Source organism: Sorex araneus, chromosome 2 (genome assembly GCF_027595985.1).
Source record: "Sorex araneus isolate mSorAra2 chromosome 2, mSorAra2.pri, whole genome shotgun sequence".
NCBI classification, from domain to species: Eukaryota; Metazoa; Chordata; class Mammalia; order Eulipotyphla; family Soricidae; genus Sorex; species Sorex araneus.
The window spans coordinates 231,477,178-231,495,320 of NC_073303.1; the positions used below are offsets into that span (position 1 = coordinate 231,477,178).

The following is an 18,143-nucleotide window of genomic DNA, read 5'->3' on the forward strand; positions in this document are numbered from 1 at the left end:
CTTCGAGCACCCTCCCTCGTGCGCAGGCACCGCCCACCCGCCCTGGCGCCCGCGTTCCCCGCGTTTCCGGCGTTCTGACGTTCCCACCACAGTGCAGCGCATCGGGTGGAAGCAGCTTTATTGGCTCGGGCTCGGCCTCCCGCCGCCCGGGTCAGGGTGCATCCCCGCCGCCCTCTTCGTCGTCGTCGTCAGCGTCCACGTCAAGGCCCGGGATGCCGCGGATCTGGCGCTGCAGCGCGCCGCCCAGCAGGGGCACGGCCTCCTCCTCGTCCTCGGGCGGTGGTGGTGGCGGCGGGGCAGCCCCGGGAGCCGGTTCAGGGGGCACGGGGGGCAGCGCCGACGCGCCTTCGGCAGCCTCGCCCAGGGCCCCCTCGTCCAGAGCGCCGCCCTCAGCCTCCTCCTGCTCCTTGTCCTCCTCAGGGCTGTCAGTGAAGGGGTTCTCGCCCTGCGAGGGGTGTGTGTGGGGGACGCAGGCTCAGAGGGAGCGGGGCTGGGAGGAGGGAGGCAGGGGGAGCTGTGGGCGCCGCCTCACCTTCAGGTAGCGCTCCAGCTTCTTGCTGATGAGCTTGTTGTTCAGGATACTGCGGGCCACCATGAGCGAGGACTTCTTGGACTGCTCCATCATCAGCTGCGGGCAGGGCAGGGGGAGAGGCTGCTGGGGCCCGGCCGCGCTTCATACCCACTCCCCACTGGTCACTGACTAGCCAGAAAGAGCCTTATAGTGGCACTGCAGAGAACTCAAGTATGCCCGGGAAAACCCCACCAGGAGCCCAAGGTGCTGCTTGACTGCCCATGTGCCAGGAGCTAAAAGCAAAACAGCCATGGGCCCCACCGGCCAGCAGTGCCCCCCTCCCCCCCCCCCCCCCCCCCCCCCCCGCAAAAGCATGCCTGCGGCCAGACCAGGGCAGTGAGGAAAGTGCCTAAAGAAATCGGTGAAAATATGCCTGGGCCTGAAAGTAGGACTCCCCTACCCTGGGTACATGGGAGGCAGTGAATAATACCAGCTAGTGCATTTCCATCTGGAAAATGCACCTACCACCAGGGCTCACAAAGCCACCCCTTCTCTTTTCATGTCCTGTCCTAGTTTGATCTTTTATTTTTTCTCCACTGGGGAAAAATTAAGTACTTGCCAACCCACCCCCACCTCCTCCCTGCAACCAGTAAGAGCATCTCACAGCTCAAATACACTGCCACATCACCAGTTTTGCTATGCCAGCATCTACTTTTCAGGAGCTCCTAGACCAGTGCCCTCTTTCATCCTGCCTTCCCTGGCATCAGGGGTCATTTGGACCCTGTAACTGCCCCATCCCCCTGTGACAGGATCCTGACCCCACACTAGCTACCTGAGCTGAAAGTACACACTTTTTAAACGTTATCCTCTACTCTTCATAGCTAAGATTTCTGGAATTGAACACAGGTCCAATTTTTCTTTACAGAAATTTGTAAGAAAAAGCATTACTTTCAGTAATGCTTTCATAGTACTGTAGGTAGGACATCTGCCTAAACAGCCAACCCAGGCTCAATCCCCAGTACCAAGTATGGTCCCCCAGTTCAGCCAGAAGTAATCCCTGAGCATAGAGCCAGGTACAGTAAGCCCTGAACACTGTTGGGTGTGGCCCCAAAACAAACGTTGAAAAATTCATGTGTCTAAGATCAGGTCTGAAGAAATGACTTAGAGCTAGAGAGATAGTATAGCAGGTAAGGAGCTTGCCATCTATGTAGCCAACTTGGGTTCAATCTCTGGCACTGCATGATCCCCTGAGCACCACCAGGCTTGATCCCAGAGCGTAAAGCCTAGAGGAAGTCCTGAGCACCTCCTGGTGTGACCCAAATAAGTCAGAAGGAGGTCGAGACATAGTAGGGATTAAGGCACTTGCCTTGCATTGTGGCTGAACCAAATTTGAACCCCAGCATCACCATGAGTGATTCCTGAGCACTACCTCTTACGGTCGCAGCCCCTCAGAGTACCCCCATCTCACTCCACTCCAGGTACCCAAAGGCTCAACACCAACTCTGATCCTGTTAGTTCCTGCCCACTTAAAAATTCTGTTGCCTATAGGAGTAAGCCCTCAGCCCCACCACGTGAACCTCTGAAGGGCAGTCCCCAAGTCTAGCAACCCTTGCCTGTTCCACTGTCCATCTGGTGTCTGATTCTCATCTGTCCACAAGCTCTATACACAGAAAGAACACCCAGAGCCAGCCCACGGCTCCTCAAAGTCCAAACTGGAAATGCCAAGCTGCCATTTCCCACCCGCCCCTGTACCATGCCAGTTACTCTGAGCGGGAAGGTCTGTCTGCTGACCCTGTACCCCAGGCAATATTTGAGGGGTGGGACAGTGTATGCCAGAGGCTCTCAGGGCCGACCCACAGTACAGAGCAGAGCCACTCCATATGGTAAAGGTCACTCACCCTGCGATTCCGGTTGTGATCCATGGTCTTGAGGTGCTTTTGGATGATCCCAAACTGCATGGGAATGAAGAGGTCACAAGCTGCGCAGTGAGCTGCCTCCACCTTCTTCACAAAATGCTCCATGGCGATTTCTGAAGGAAAAGTGTGATACCTGAAGTCCCAGGGAACACTACCAGTCCTGCCACTTCCCAGGAGTAAGCTACGTGTCAGTCCCCACTCTGAGAGGCGGCAGGCTATCTCCTCACCCTGGGTCAGATCCTGGTCTCTGTAGATCTGCTGAATGAGACCATCGAGGTCTTCCACAGTCTTCCGCAGTTCCTCCGTCTTCTTGGTCTTATTGGTGACATACTCCTAACAGAAACACAGTGGTCCACAAGGGGGGGAAGGGGGCTGCCGGCCTCAAGGGACCCAGAAACCTACAAACAAACTTGGCTCACCTGCAGGAAGTCGGCTGTCTGTTTGGGGAGCTTGGTGCCTACGTACTTAAAGTGCTCCTTGTGGAACTTGCTGTCCAGATGGCTGGCCATTTCCTCCTCGTAAAAGGTCCGGTATTTGCAGAGAGAACACACAAACTGGATCCTGTCCGGGAGGGAAAAGAAGGGCTGAGGACACGAGGATTGCAAGGAATGGTGCTGCTGCCACACCCAACCCAGCTTCGAGCCCTCAGCAGGTCTCAGGTGCGGCCCCAGCAGGGGGACGGGCTGGGACCAGTGGGGTGGGGAGCAGAAAGGGCCAGTCTGCAGGCTGCAGTCACTGCAGCGTGGGGGAGGGGAGGAGCTCTTCCTTCCCTGAGGCAGGAGGCAGAAGCCTGGGGCAGCAGCAGCTGCAACAGGCTAGGAGTCGCTGGAAGTTGCTGGAGGGCCGCTCTGCCCAGGCTGGGCAGAAACCAGTGCACTTGGCCCAGTGGGGAACCGCAAGGAAGGATGCCCTGGCGTGAGCCAGGTGGCCTCGAGGTGCAGAGTGGAGTACGCAGTCCCGAGGCAGGGCCCGAAAAGGTGCTGCATCTTCCTTCTGGGGCCTGGGGGGGTGAATGGCCCAGACCATCCTCTGCTCAGAACGCTTGGGGATGGTGTCAGGAGGGACGGGAGGCGGACAGGCCTGGGCACCTGCTGCCTCATCTTCCTCTTGCGAGAAGAGACCAGTCTGAGCTGGAAGGAGGGCGCCCGGCCTGCCAGAGGGCAGCCTGGAGTCACCTGAGCGAGGTGCTCTGTCTGGGCCTGGTGTCCACAGCAGAAGCCCGGGGTCTGGGGCCTGGGCTGGAGCAGGCCGCCGTGGCAAGGGGCGGAGGAGGAGGCCAGCCGCCACCGAGGCCTCAGGGCGGGTCCCTACCTCTGCCGGACGTCCTTATCTGGGCCACGGGGTCAGCTTTGTCTGGAGAGCCCAGGGGCCGGGCGCCGGCGAGGCTGAGGAAGGTCCAGCAAGAGCAAGAGTCTGAGGCGGAGGAGGAGGCAAGCGCCAGTGCGGGAGCCCTGAGGGCAGACAGACCCGACCAGGGGCGTGAAGGGCTCAGCCGCAGACAGGCCCGGCCTGACGGGGCCGGCGGGCAGGGCAAAGGGCAGGCCCGTGGCTGCCATGGCCCACAGGTGCTGCATCTCTCCTGGGCGTGGCGGCGGCCTCCTGGCAGCTAGCTGGGGTGGCACAGGCACCTTGGACCTTGAGTCTCTGATGAGCTGGCCCCCTCCCTCGGGGGCATGAGGCCCCCAGTGCACCTCAGAGCTCGTGCACGAAGTGACTTAGCGCCGTGGCTTCGGGACAACGGTGCCGAGCAGTGTCAGATCTCAGGTCAGATGTGAGCGGTCACGAGGCGGCCGCAGTGGGACAGGGGATGAGCCAGGCCTTGGGAGCTGGGCCTGGCGGGAAGCAGGGTCCATGCACGGCCGAGCAGGTGGGAGCTCCCGAGGGAGGTCAGAGGACGGCGAGGCAGCAGAGCTACAGCCTGCTCTCCTGACGTAGCCCCAAATGAGGCAGAGGCATGGGGTGTAGGGAAGCAGGTTACCTTTCCACCATCCGGTCTCGCTGCCGCTTTTTCTGCTTGTCCTGGCTCTTCTTGCCTGCCTGCAGCTTGCGCTTGCTCTGGCCACTCTCATCCTGAGTGCTCAGGGCCCCTGTGGGAACCAAGGGCACTGCCTCAGTGGGGCTCCAACAGAGCAGGCCGAGATGAGCCTCTGGTGGGTCACCCGCCGTCTACTCAAGAGGGTCCTCCCCAGGAGCAGCTGTTGGAGCAAGTCTCTGGCCTAGGCCCTGAAGGGCAGCAGGGGTGGGAGGGACACGCGCAGACCCCACCATGCTCCAGGTTCCCACGTAAGGGAAAAAGACGCTATCTCTGTGGGATACTGGCATGAGCTGAGCGGGTCTGAGTGGCAGGATATAGGGAGGCCGTGGCCGAGGCCTGAGAGCAGACCCCAAGCTCACGTGGCCTTGCCCACCCCCCACCGGGCACCGCGGCAACAGTGGGTTGAGGCTGGATTTACTGTTAGGTACCTGCTGGCGCTCATCACTCGGGTGGGGGGACACGGACTCCCAACAGGGGCTGGAGAGGCGCTAAGGGAGAGGACACGCAAACCAGAGCCGTAAAAACTGCACCAAGGGTCCCCGCTCGGACACCAGCCACTGAGGACTTGGAACTGTGTGTTACTGAGGGACTGAGGGCAGGGGAAGCGCTGCGGGTTCCCCCCACTTTTGCTCCCTGCCCCCACTTGAAGGCAAAGCCAGTGTGTTAGCAGAGGCCACACCACCCCCCGCTCTGCCCCTGGGAAGAAAGGGGCAGCAAGGGCACAGGCTGGAGAACGAGGAGCTCCCGCCAGCGCAGACCCAGCCCCTCAGAGAGACCCGACTGATGTGCTGCTGCCACAGCCCTGCCCAGCTGAGCCCCTCCCAGTGTGAAGGGCCACCTGAAGAGCGGCCGGCACCAGTACTCCAACACTCACCCTTCTCGGCCTCGTCTTTGCCTTCTTCCTTTCCCTCCTCTTTCCCCTCCTCGTCTTCTTCCTGACACACAATAAAGAGAACCAAAGGTCATGGCACAAATACTTGTCCAATGGCTCCGACAAAGCCGGCCAGAACGTGCCATCCTCATGACTGCACCTACACACACAACTCCTCCCTTCAAGGGCACAGGCCTCCAACGAGGCAGCCTATGCCCACCCCCAGAGCCCGCGCTCTCCACGCAGGCTCAGCCAATACTCCACCCACGCCCCCCTGCACACAAGAGCCCCGGCACGAGCCACTTACTGCTCTGGAGCTCTTCTCTACAGCCTCAGCGCCTTCCAGACCTTCTGTGGCTTCCCCCTCGGTGCCCTCATCTGAAAGGGGCGAGGGGCAAAGTCAGCCCAGCAGCCTCCGGGTCCAGAAACAGGGCCACAGGCCGGGGCCTCTCACCATTGTCTGAATCGCTGTTCTCTGAGCAGTCAGTCCGGGAGGCTTTGCTGTCCGGCTCGTCGGGACTGCCACCCTGCTTCCTCTTCTTCTTCTTGGTCTGACCAGGGAAAGGGGAGGAAGTCAGGGTGTATGGCCCTAGGTCCCTCACCCACCCAGGGGGCCCAGCAGGAAGGGTTCCCCGCCCCACGAACCCGGAAATCGGCTGTGGTCCAGGTCTTCCAGGTCCGCCTCATCTGCTTCATGCCGTTGCCAAACCCGAAGCCAAAGCGGGAGCCACCAGGGAAGGCACCCCCACCACGCATGCCCTGGAACATGCCGTACTCAGGGATGATGTTCTGGGAGAAGAGGGAGGGCAGCCGGGTTGCACCAGGCATGCACTGGCTCCGGGCCCCCATGGGGTCGTCCCACATGCGCCCATAGCCCGAGGCCATAGGCCGGCCACTCCGGGCATCCCTGGCCCAGCCCTGAGCCCGGGGGCCAAAGGTGTCGCCGCTACGCATGCGGAACTGGTCTCGGTAGGCGTCATACTGGCCCTCATAGGCCATCTCCATCTCAGGGTCAAGCTCGCCATAGTCATAACCCGACCGGTACAGGTCACGTTCGTTCAGGATAGCCCTCGACTCACAGGCCTCGTAGGAATCGTATCTGCAGAGAAAGGTTCCGAGCATCAAGGGAGCTGACTCCGGGTCCAGCCCTCTCTTGCCTCCCCAGACTCCCTGATTCCTACGCCCACTCTCAACCACTGGAGGCACCACTGAAAGGCTTCTCTGGAAAAGAGCACCAAAAGCAAGCAAGGGTCCCTGCTGGCATGTGGGCATGAGGGCGCACAGCAGCGTGGGGACTCTCAGTACAGATATTAGGCTGGAGCAGTGTTCAGGGCGCTCCCAGGAACACGTGCTATAGGGAGAAGGGTTAAGGCCTGCAGCAGTCAGGCTAACACACGCAGGTGCCCCAACTGGGCAGAGTCTCTAAGCCACCAAACCCTAAAGGCCTGCTTTCAGCATCCTCAACTCTAAGCACTGTAACTTCCAAACCCAAGGGCATTCCCAGCACTTGCAAGTTGGTATCTTAAACACATGATGGCACCTATTCCTTGTGTGTCCCTGTCCCCTTGTGCACAGGGAGCACAACACAAGTTCCCCAGAGGGCACATCCAGGTCCAACAGACCTAATGTGTTCAGACACCAGAGTAGCCAGGCAATGTCCACATCTGGTCCTTCCTTATGTGGGGCAGCCAAACTCACTATCAGCCCTGAAGGCTCACCCACCCTGCACACACCAAACCCAATCTGCCTTGTCTTGCCTGGAAAGCATGCCGAAAAACACACTGGATGAAATCTCCAGAGACTCCGATGGAGCAGGAGCCAGTGCACATGATGGACTGAGAAGAACCACCCAGAAGAACCAACACAGAGCCTCCATCCAGACTGCAGGTCCTTCCAGAACACGAGGGAAGGGGCCACCAGATTCTTAGAAGTGGGGCTACGAAGGGCAAAGGTCCCCAATAGTCCCTGAAGCCCTGCACTGATGAAGGAGGAAGGTAATGCAGTGCACGAGCAGGGAAGGGCCCCAGGCCATCTTCCACTCACCTCTCTCCACCTGAGCCATGCATGCCTCCTTGCAGCATATCTGTCTCCATGCGTGGTGCAGTATCTAAGCGCTGGTTCATTCTGGACAAAACGGAATCGGCACTGGCACTACCCCCAGCATTAGGGTTCGCATTCGTGTCAGAGCCAGGCATGTCCCAAGTGTTTGAAGTGGCCATACCGTACCCATAGTTGGCGGTGTTCTCCTGGCCATAACCATAGCCATAGCCATAGTTCTCATAGCCTGCAACAAGGGAAAGAGACAAATGGTGGGGGCAGAGAGAGGACAGAGACAAAGACAACCCTAGGCCCCCTTTCCTCCACCCTGGTTGAGATAAGTGGTGGCAGGAAAGAGGGAGTGTCATAAAAAGGGTACTTGCCTCTGTTTGTGCCAGAGTTCCAAGTTCCATATCCTAGAAAACAGTAAGAGGGAAATGACATCTACGGTCACAGCAATACGGCAGCATTTAATCCACATGCAGGCAACAATTCCCAGTATCTGATTGATGACAGGAGGCCGAGGCTCCCCTAACTGGTAAGTCATGAGCTTCGACACACACCATTAACCGCCCATGCCACCTCCTGCCCTGATAGCCAACTTCCTGTTACTGAAGGAGCCCTGATTCCAATACTGTCAATCAGTAAGAAATGAGAGTTCCTGGCCCCTCCCATGAAGAAAAAGAATTAAGACCCCACACTACCAGCTAGGTCCTGATGAAAAAGGGAACAGTCCTCAGCGCTCACACAGACTGTGCTAGTCAGAGTCTAGCAGAGCCCACTTGGACTCTGAACTCAAATCGAAAACCAAAGCCATCCAGAGAGGAGAACCCCCTGCCAATATCTGCTGCCAGCAAGCCCTTCAATCTGAGTATGCACAAGGACATTCGGCCACTCTGACAGAGCTTCATCAAGCCTGAGCCTGCGGTGCACTGTCATGGTGACATAATCCAGACTCCCTGCTGGGATCCCTAGCACAGCCCCCTCCCAGGGCGAGCCTGTCTACACTGCAGCTAATGGAGACCTGCCCTCTCCAGAAGGCCATCCAGTTGCTTTCACCCCTACAGTAAACTGACATCATGACTGGCAAAGGAATATTTTTTGGGGGGGAGGGGGAGTACGTAGGTAGGTAGGTGGGTCCACCTGATAGGGCTCAAGCATATGTGGTGCCAGAGATACAACCTGGATCAGCCATATGCAAGCCAAGTGCCCTAACCGCTGAACTACTGCTCCAGTCCAACAAAAGATTTTTCAAGGACCTTACTGGTTGACTGACTGCCTTTAGCTTTTTTTTTTTTTTCCTTTTTGGGTCACACCCGGCGATGCTCAGGGGTTACTCTTGGCTCTGCATCTCAGGAATTACTCCTGGCGGTGCTTGGGGGACCATATGGGATGCTGGGTATCGAACCTGGGTCAGCCGAGTGCAAGGCAAACGCCCTACCACTGTGCTATTGCTCCAGCCCCTGACTGCCTTTAGCGTTTTAGGTCAAACCCAGCAGTGCTCACTCAAGGGACCATACAGTACCAGAACTGAACCAGCCTCGAGCATGCAAAGCATGAGCTCAGGCTGTTGAGCTAACTCTCCAGCCGCAAGGGATGTAACAGATATGCCAGGGAGAGATAGGAGGGGTTAGAGTGATTGCCTGGCATGAGGCTGACATGTTCAATCCTGGCACCACATATGGTTCCCTGAGCACTGCCTAGAGTAATCTCTGAGCAGAGCCAGAAGTCCTGAGCATTGCCTGGTGTGGGTTCCCCACTTCCCCTGACCCCCAAGAAACCCATTAGGGGCCAGAGATGCTCAACAGGATGAAGCACATGCTTTGCATTCAGGAGCCCTGCTTACAGTCCCTGATACCACACGATTCCCAAAGCACTACTCCAGGAGTAGCCTCCGAGCAACTCCAAAAGCGGTCCCAAACCAATATCAAAACAAAGAGATGAAACGGAGATTTTTCATAATAATCAACACTACACTATAGTCAAACTTAAACTCCTATATATTTCTTCTAATTTTGTTTGTGTGGGGGCCACCCCTTACAGTGCTCAGAACTTACACCTGGCTCTGCGCTCAGGGATTACTCCCCACTTACTTGTGGCCCTACACTTGCTACTGCTTCAGCACCCCTTTTTTTCTATTTTTTTGGGGGGGAAGGGAGACATACCTGGTGGTGCTCAGGGATCACTCTTGGTGGTGCTGGGGGATTATCTCTCAAACCCTTCTATATATTTTCAGTGAACAAACAGAAGCCTTTTCTTTTTTCTTTTTGGGTCACACCTGGCGATGTACCAGGATTATTCCTGGCTCTGCACTCAGGAATCACCCTTGGCGGTGCTCAGGGGGACCATATGGGATGCTGGGAATCGAACCCGGGTCGGCCGCATGCAAGGCAAACGTCCTACCTGCTGTACTATCGTTCCAGTCCCAGACTTCTTTGTTTTGCTTTGTAGTGTTGGGATCAAACACAGGGCATGACACATACAAAGTTAGAGGTCTATCATCAAGTCATATCCCCAGCCCCAGAAATTGTTTTTGTTGGGGCAGGAGCAATAGCACAGCAGGTAGGGTGTCTGCCTTGAATATGGCTGATCTGGGTTCAATTTCCAGCATCCCATATGGTCCCCCGAGCACCGCCAGGAATAATTCCTGAGTGCATGAGCCAGGAGTAACCCCTGTGCATCACCAGGTGTGACCCAAAAAGCAAAAAAAAAAAAAATTGTTTGAAATTGTTTTGGGGGGTCACCTACCTGATGGTGATGCTCAGGGATTACTCCTAGAGCTCTGCACTCAGGAATTACTCCTGACAGTACTCAAGGGGGGGCCCATGTGAGATGTTGGGAATCAAACCCAGGTCTACTGCATGCATGGCAAACTGTCCACCGTCTCCACAATCTCAGCAGCCCCCAGAAATTGGTTCTTAAAAAATAATTTTAGGAGCCAGAGCTTTTTTAGCTTTTGGGGCACAGCAGGAAGGGCACTTGCCTTGCATGTGGCCAATGTGGGTTCAATTTCTGATACCCCCATATGGTCCCCCTCCCAGGGTGATTCCTGAGTGCAGTCAGGAGTCAGCCCCAAGCATAGAGCCATGTGTAAGCCTTGAGCACCGACAGGTTTGGCCCCCAAAATTAAAACTCACGCTGTCACTGTCATGCCGTTGCTCATCCATTTGCTCGAGCGGGCACCAGTAATATCTCCATTGTGAGACTTGTTGTTACTATTTTTGGCATATCGAATACGACATGGGTAGCTTGCCAGGTTCTGTCGTGCGGGCGGGATACTCTCGGTAGCTTGCCGGGCTCTCCGAGAGGGGCGGAGGAATAGAACCCGGGTTGGCCACATGCAAGGCAAACAAGCTCCAGCCCCAAAAGCTAAAACAATAAAATAATTTTACCATAACATTAACCATGCTGAAAGGTCAAAGAGATAGCTCAACAGGCTGGAGTACAAGCTTTGCATACAGAAGGAAGACCCAGGATTGATCCCTAAACACCAAGCCAAGTATAACTATGAGCACCAATGTGGGTGGTCAAAACAAAACAAAACAAAACAAAAAGCATAACAGGTCTTACAAAACATATGATAAATCTATGTATTCAGAACAGCAACATAGTAAATTAAAGAAATAAAAAACATACATATAAATATATGTGTGTATGTATATATATATACACATATAGAGAGAGAGCACACGCGCGCAAGAGAGAGAGCATGCGTACAGAGAGCAAGATCGATCGATCAAGTGTCTAATAAAGTTTCCCAAACTTAAGTAGCCCATAAGCCCTTTTTCAGGGGGGAAAAAAATCGCTGTGTTCCACCTCAAAATCTACCTTCCTTAAAGGAACAAACAGGAAAGAGCTTCCCATTGTACCCAAAGCTGACCCCGTTATTCCAGTCCCCCAGACTCAGGTAGTTGGGGAGGAAAACTGATCTAAATACATAGAGTGACATTCTGGGCTCAAGGAGCAGCAGAGAACACTGCTAATCAGTCCCAGGGTCCTGCATGAGAGCTTGCGCTCAGCCCTTTGAGTCACCTCCCACTCACTTTTAAGACAATTCACACAAAACCTCAGCAGAACATCCTATATAAAGTAGCAAACACATGTACTCGCAAAAGCAAAGGAATTAGAATATCCACGTCAATTTTGGGGAAAGAACAAACTGGCTAACTCACTGACTACATGACTTAGTACCTAACACTCAATAGTGCAGATTAACAGATTTTAGATACCAACCAGGAGAATAAAATCAGAAACAACTGATTATCAACCATGGTAAAAAGAATCTTGATTTATAGGAATATTAACTCAAAACTGAATCAGAGAATCAAAACTGTAGAACTATGAAGCATCTATAAAAAATTTTTGAAGAAAATATCTGTGACCGGGGCTGGAGCGATAGCACAACGGGTAGAGCGTTTGCCTTGCACGAGGCCGACCCGGGTTCAATTCCCAGCATACCATATCGTCCCCTGAGCACTGCCAGGGGTGATTCCTAAGTGCAGAGCCAGGGGTCAGCCCTGAGCATCGCCAGGTATGACCCAAAAAGCCAAAAAAAGAAAAAAAGGAAAGAAAATCTCTGTGACCTCGGGTAAGGTATGACTTTTTAGGTACAACATGAAAGTCATGTTCAATGAAAGATAAAATCAGGGAGCCAGAGAGATAGTACAACAGGGAGGGCACTTGGCCTTGCATGTAGCTGACATGGGTTCATCCCCGGCATCCCATTCATTAGGTCCTCCAAGCACCACCAGGAGTAATTCTGAGCACAAATCCAGAGTCAGCCCTGAGCAACCCCAAATGTGCCCCCCACCCTCCACCAAAAAAACAACACATAGTAAGATGGACTATATCACGATGATGAACCTCTGTTCTTCACTGACACGAGTATTACAGGACAAGGGAGAGGTCTATAAGCATAGGCTTTCCATGCAGGAAACCCGGTTCCATCCCCAGACAAACCACAGTCTTCCAAACACTGACTCAGGAGTAGTTCACACATTCCTACTAGAGACCCCCCAACCCCAAGCAAAAAGGAGAATCAACAGACTAGTCACAACCTAAGCGAAATGTTTATGAGGTTGGAGTCAGAGTGATGGTACAGTGGGTAGGCATTTGCCTTGCACATGGCTGACCCAGGTTTGATCCCCAGCATCCCACAGGGCCCCATGAGCATCACCAGGAGTGACTCAAAAAGCAAAAAAATAAAAAAATATATATTTTATGAAGTATATCTGATAAAATGCTATACCCAGACTATGTAAACACAGGGGAAAATAATCCAAAGATGTAATGTCAAGTAATTCAGATAATGTCTGATTAAAGGGGGCAAAGCAGGAAGGTAGAGTAAGGAGCTATGCAACTGTATTTCTACACACTCATGATCATATCTATTATCTCCTTGTACCATTTCAATAGCACATTAGGGGAGCCAGGCAGTCAGTAACAATAAGTGGCAAAATGTTTGTGTGGGGTAGGTTCTGGAACCCAGAGCACCCCCAGCTCGGGTGGCCTTTAGGCAGCAGCTGGTGAAGACCCTGGCCCCTGGCAACTACTTCAACAGCAACACATACATGAAGTCTCCCTCTTTCTCCAGGAACTAGCTGCAGACTCAGTGAGCTCCTTTACATTCTTCCGTTCACTGGCTCCTGAGGGACAATATGTAGACTTGGTAGTGTAATGCTGATGCACCCAGCAACCGAGGCACTGTCCTTCATTCTACAGATGGTCCTCTCTGCAAACACTACGGAAGACCTTATCAACACTAACGTTACTAGAGTTCCAGGCTGCCCAAGCACAACCCCAAAACATCTCTGGATCCTGCTAGATGGCTACTTTGGAATTAGAGGTTAGCATATCTGTCCACACTTGAGAAGTGAAAGGGAATGAAAGGGCATGTTCCCTCAGCCCATCATGTGCCAAGTCTGCTAGTTTGAGGTCTGACCACATTCCTTAGTGCCCCAAGCAGGCACCCTCTCCAATACAGGGGGTTCTATGGGCTAAGGTAAAGGCAGGGTTTCTGCTCCAGCAAATTCTTACACTTGCCCCTCCCAGACCCCCAGAGTTCTTTTCTGAAGTCAGATTGTCACAAGACACTTCCTAGTACAACAGGACAGGCTGCTTACCTTGCATGCAGCCAACCCAGGTTCGATCCGTGGCACCACATATGGTCCCCCAAGCCCTACAAGGAGTGATCCCTGAGTACAGAGCCAGGAATAAGCCCCGAGCACCATCACACTCCTGCACAAGTCAGATGGGTGACCACCAAGTCAAAGGCAATTAGAATGAGGACTCAGCATCTGGTTCCCAGGAGTCCACACTTACCATAATCACAGGTGGGCTGTGCGCTGGTGTCTGAGTATGTTGACTGCAAAGTGGTTTCAGATCCCTGGACAAAGCCTAAACACAAGAAGTGTGGTTACTTTCACCGTGCCAATTCCACAAAGATGCCCTATAATTAACCTTCAGTGGAAAAGGGCTGACAGGCCCTCTTTACCAGGTAGCTAAAAAACTTCTAGCTTCCGAATTCTATTTACACTTCCAAACATGAAGGCTCTGCCCATGAAAAGGCAGAGCTTAGAGTAGCCCCTGAGCAACACTGGATAGGGCCCAAACACCCCCAATAGTAATTAATATTTTTATTAAACAATTTACTCTTTGAGAGACTACCTAAGAAGCATTATCAGCGCCAAGCCCAGAGGCTTTAGAGATGAAATTTCACGCCAGTCTGCAATGGCCTCTGTACAATAAAACCATCACCGAGCACTTCCCCAGAGCTGACAATCAAAGTTTTGAGTCTTTGCAGACTTCTGCAATAAACGTGGCAAAGAGTGTCCAGAACCAAAAGGCCTTTGCCTTGGAGGCTGCTAAGAGATCTGCATTACTTGCCACAGCCAATAAAGGGGTCAGGGCCAAGATTCTTTACCCTACAAACTCAAAGTTCAGAAAACTCTGGAAACTGAGTATTCTACTCAAACATGAAACCAAAGCTCACTTAGGATCAAAACTGATGTTCAAGGACATTCCTCTCTACCTTAGGAAAAGAGTGTTGCAGTAGAGTTCAGTGGGGGTTCTGTGGGACGTCTTTCTCTGATGCTAGAACTCCCAAACACACCCAGACCCAGGGCTTCAACTAAGGATGGCAGACCTATACTTTTATGGAGATAAAAGAGGGGGAGATGGGGTCAGAGCAATCGTATAATGGGTAGGATGTTTGCCTTGCATGCAGTTGACCTGGGTTTGATCCTTGGCATCCATATGGTCCCCTGTGCCCTACCGGGAATGATTCGTAAGTGCAGAACCAGGAGTAACCCCTCGAGCATTGCCGTGTGTAGTCCAAAACCCAAGACAAAAAAAGGGGGGTGGGGTATAGAGAATACAGACTGGTAGCAGGGAAGGAGAAATCAAGACCTTACTTTTTACTGTTTCCATCAGAACAGATTCCCTCCAAGAACCAAGAACCTTCCCAGGAACCTAACTTGTAAGTATTAATGATTCAGGCTGATGATTCATAATCTACAGCAAACAATGAAAATATTCTTGATACATTCTTCAGATCATTCACATATGGGAAGCCTCTCAGAGTGTGAAAAAAAAAAACGCAACTAACTACAGCCTTCCTCACTGCCCATCCACCAGTCTCTGGAAACCCGTTTGCTCAGCAATCGGGCAGGAGCAGTGGCACGCTTGCTGGCGGCACAGGCACAGGGGTCCAGCAGAGAACCATAGAGCGAAGCCCTGACACTACCCAGGGGAGGGGGCCTGAGTCTGCCCACAAATCCATCGGAGCTCAGAGGCAACTCTGCTCTATTTCTATCCCACAGCATTGTTTCACAGGCCAGTGGTGCTCAAATTGTCTCACTCCCACCTGGAGAGAAATCAGTCTTGTGGTTACATTCATCATCTGAGCAGCTCTGGGGGAAGTCCAGACCTTCAAGTCTTTGATCCTAGAAGGCTCAGCCAGCCCAAGAGTTTCGGAAGGTGCTGCCACACGGTCCCTCCTTCCTCACAGCCCCTCTCACATTTAATTTGCTCAACACCACACAAGGTTCCTTGACTTTATTCTTTCCTCCATTTCCAGAAAAGGGCTTCTCTGAAGCACGCGTGGGCCAGAGAGAGAAGAGACCAGGTAGAGCACTTTCCTGGCACGACTCGGGTTCATCCCCAGCACCCCGTTTGGTCCCCTGATCCTGGGAGAAGTCATCCCTGAGCAGAGTCAGAAGCAAGTTCCGGGCTCCACCAGCGTGGCCCCCAAACAAAAGCAATGGTCCAGTTTGAGCCACAGAGACAGAAGGTCAGGCTCCTGCCTTGCACCTGGTACTACAGGGGGTAGTTGCCCACCAGTTAGAATGCCTCAGAGCAGAGCCGGGAATTAAGTCCCCAGCACAACCAGGGTGGTCTCAAATCCAGTACCGATAAAGACAGGACAAGGGGAACGATGCTGCCAAGGCTTCAGTTCTCCATCACCTCAGGGGCCAGAGCGGCCGGTGAGAGGCAGCCCCGGAACCGACGCCCACAGCAGCCCACCTTGGCCCGCTCGGACCACCGTAGGGGCTGGGGTGAGGTCCCCGGCCACCGCCAGGAGCCATTCCCGAGGGGGCTCCCCGGCACCGGGAGGCCCTCAGCTCCCACTGCTGCCAACTGCCCTGCTGCCAACAACGGGTGGAAGTGCCTTTAGGCCGGGACGTGGCCGGCGCCGGCCCCCGCGGGGCCAGACGCAGCTCCCGCGCGACCCCCGACCCGGGGCCTGCCAGGCTCCTCTCCAGCCCGCGGCACCCGGGCCCTTCCCGCCGTCCCCGGCCCGCCCGCAGGGCTCGGCAGCCGCGATCCCGAAGCCGCGACGTCGCGGTGAGCTCGCGCCGCGGGTGCAGAAGGCCGCCCTGAGGCCCCCAAGGCGCCGACCTAGGCGACGGCCGCGGCGCCATTTTGGGCCATCGACACGACTATGTCCGCGCCCTCAGGAGCGCTGGCCGGTGCGACCCTGCAGCCGCCACCCGCCTGGAGCCCTCCCCGGGCCCCGCTGGGCCCACCTGTGTAGCTCATGGCGGCGGCGGACACGGAACCCGCAGCCTCCGGGCGCGCGTCCTGAGCCCGGAAAGCCGCGACGCTGGCCCGGGCTTCTTCTGCACACGGAAAAGCCCCGCCTCCCGCACCTATTGGCTCGTGCCGAAAGCCGGCTTCACGCCTATTGGCCAGTGGTGCCGTCTAGCCCGGCATCTGCTCAGAGTTCAGTGGCCGAGAAGACTGACAATCCCAGAAGAGCTCCTCTTTATGCCCCGCCTACCGTTATTCCTAGTCCGCGGCGATTGGCTAAGAGGGGATTATCTGTCCGGCTCGAAGGGCGCGTGTGTGCGTAACAGAGACAAGGAGGCGCGAGCGCAGCCGGGTGCCTTGAACTCCAGTGCCCTGGGGACCCGGCAGAGGGAGCCAAATTGTGCCACTTTGGGCTGAGTATCTCGACTTCTCGGAACTACCAGTTCCAAACTGGGGGAAGAGAAAGCTGTTCGGGAACGAAATTGTGAATTGAAGGCCCAACCAGGAGCTTGGCGCACGTTCAAAAGTGGTTTGAACTGCAGGTCTGGGTGAAGGGCTAGACCTCGTGGCTGCACAGTGCACGTGGGCAAAGCGTACCCGCCCCCCTCACCAGCAGCGCTCATCACCCCTCTGAGAAGATAAAACATGGCTGGAACCCAGGCGCACAGCAGGTCCTGTGTTCCGTGTTTAGGAGGGATCTGTCCATCACCCCCGCCAAGAGGAGGTGTGGAGGGGGGTGGCTGGGGAAAGAGGGGAAAGCAGGCACCTTTTAATTTCCAAGAGGTGACGTTCACTGTATTCACTGCAGCTCATGGAATTGTGCAATCACGACTTACACACATTTTTCAATGTTTTGGGTTAAAGTATGTTTCGGAGAGATGGATTGAAGCCATCTCTCCTGCCCATTTAGTGTTCTCTGTGGGGCTGAAGCGCTAGTACAGGGGGTAGGACAAACCTACCCACTACCAACCTGGGTTCCATTCCCAGCATCTCATGGTCCCCAAGCAACCCCAGGAGTAGTTCCTGAGTGCAGAGCCAGAAGTAATCCCTGAGCATCACCAGGTGTGACCCAAAAAGTCTCAAAGCCAAAAATAAAAAAGATCCTTCAGAGATGGAGATTGCCAGCAAGCAAATATAAGCTGGGGGCATGGGCTTCCTGGTCAGCTCTTTTCCACCCACATTTTGGGGAAGCTGACATTATTTTTAAATAAATCCTTAGGCTCAGACATGCGCCCCAGCCCTGCCTGGTCAGGATGGGTAGGTGCGCTGAGTCTCCTCTTGTCAGGCAAGATGCGTTATGCCCACCTCATGGCAGAGACGATGCACTTGCTGTGGCCCTCTCGGGATGTTGGCTTGTTTGTCTCCCCCTTCCCAGTGTAGCAGGGTTGGAGGCTCATGTTAGCGATGCCCCATGAGGTCATTTCCACTTCCCAGCTCTTGGCCGTGGACAGAAAACATCAGGCTGAAATTTTATATGGAGTAAACGAGGAGGAACAACCAACATCTCTTAAAATCTCAGAAAGGTTCACTAAGCACTGGCAGAGTGAGAATAAGTGACATCACAGAGGAACCAGCACCTCCTGCTCCCCAACTGGGTCCCGGGGCAGCTACTGGGTCCTGAAGACAGGCTGGCCCAGCAAGGTATCCTCCAGCTTCAGGGCCCCCGCACCCACCCAGCGCCTCTCCTCCCAGGGTCCTTCTGGCTACCATCAGGTCTCTGACTCCCTTCCTGGCCCACCTGCC

At 54.6% G+C, this 18,143-nt stretch overlaps 1 protein-coding gene across 2 annotated transcripts; it reads right to left on the reverse strand.

The window, feature by feature from the left end:
• Positions 1–101: 101 nt before the first annotated feature.
• AKAP8L (A-kinase anchoring protein 8 like) lies at positions 102–16,539 on the reverse strand. Of its 2 annotated transcripts, XM_055125150.1 has the most exons (15): positions 16,397–16,539; positions 13,692–13,766; positions 7,754–7,786; positions 7,560–7,617; positions 7,377–7,457; positions 5,979–6,432; positions 5,788–5,884; positions 5,641–5,711; positions 5,337–5,397; positions 4,406–4,514; positions 2,847–2,988; positions 2,655–2,760; positions 2,410–2,540; positions 533–628; positions 102–445 (listed from the first exon to the last, which is right to left on the reverse strand). In XM_055125150.1, the coding sequence occupies exons 1-15, from the start codon at positions 16,407–16,409 to the stop codon at positions 152–154; spliced, it is 1,821 nt and encodes a 606-aa protein (XP_054981125.1). In that variant the 5' UTR covers positions 16,410–16,539; the 3' UTR covers positions 102–151. The 2 variants fall into 2 exon arrangements, with proteins under 2 accessions (XP_054981125.1, XP_004616735.1); XM_004616678.2 differs by having other exon boundaries at positions 7,377–7,617.
• Between the last annotated feature and the right edge of the window lie 1,604 nt (positions 16,540–18,143).

Bases quoted from the DNA above. Each gene is read 5' to 3' on its own strand.
- AKAP8L (XM_004616678.2), bottom strand. The intron at 7,787-13,691 runs GTAAGTGTGGAC...ACTGTTTTCTAG, and splicing joins ACAGCCCACCTGTGATTATG to GATATGGAACTTGGAACTCT. The intron at 2,989-4,405 runs GTAACCTGCTTC...CCTCCCGGACAG, and splicing joins CGAGACCGGATGGTGGAAAG to GATCCAGTTTGTGTGTTCTC.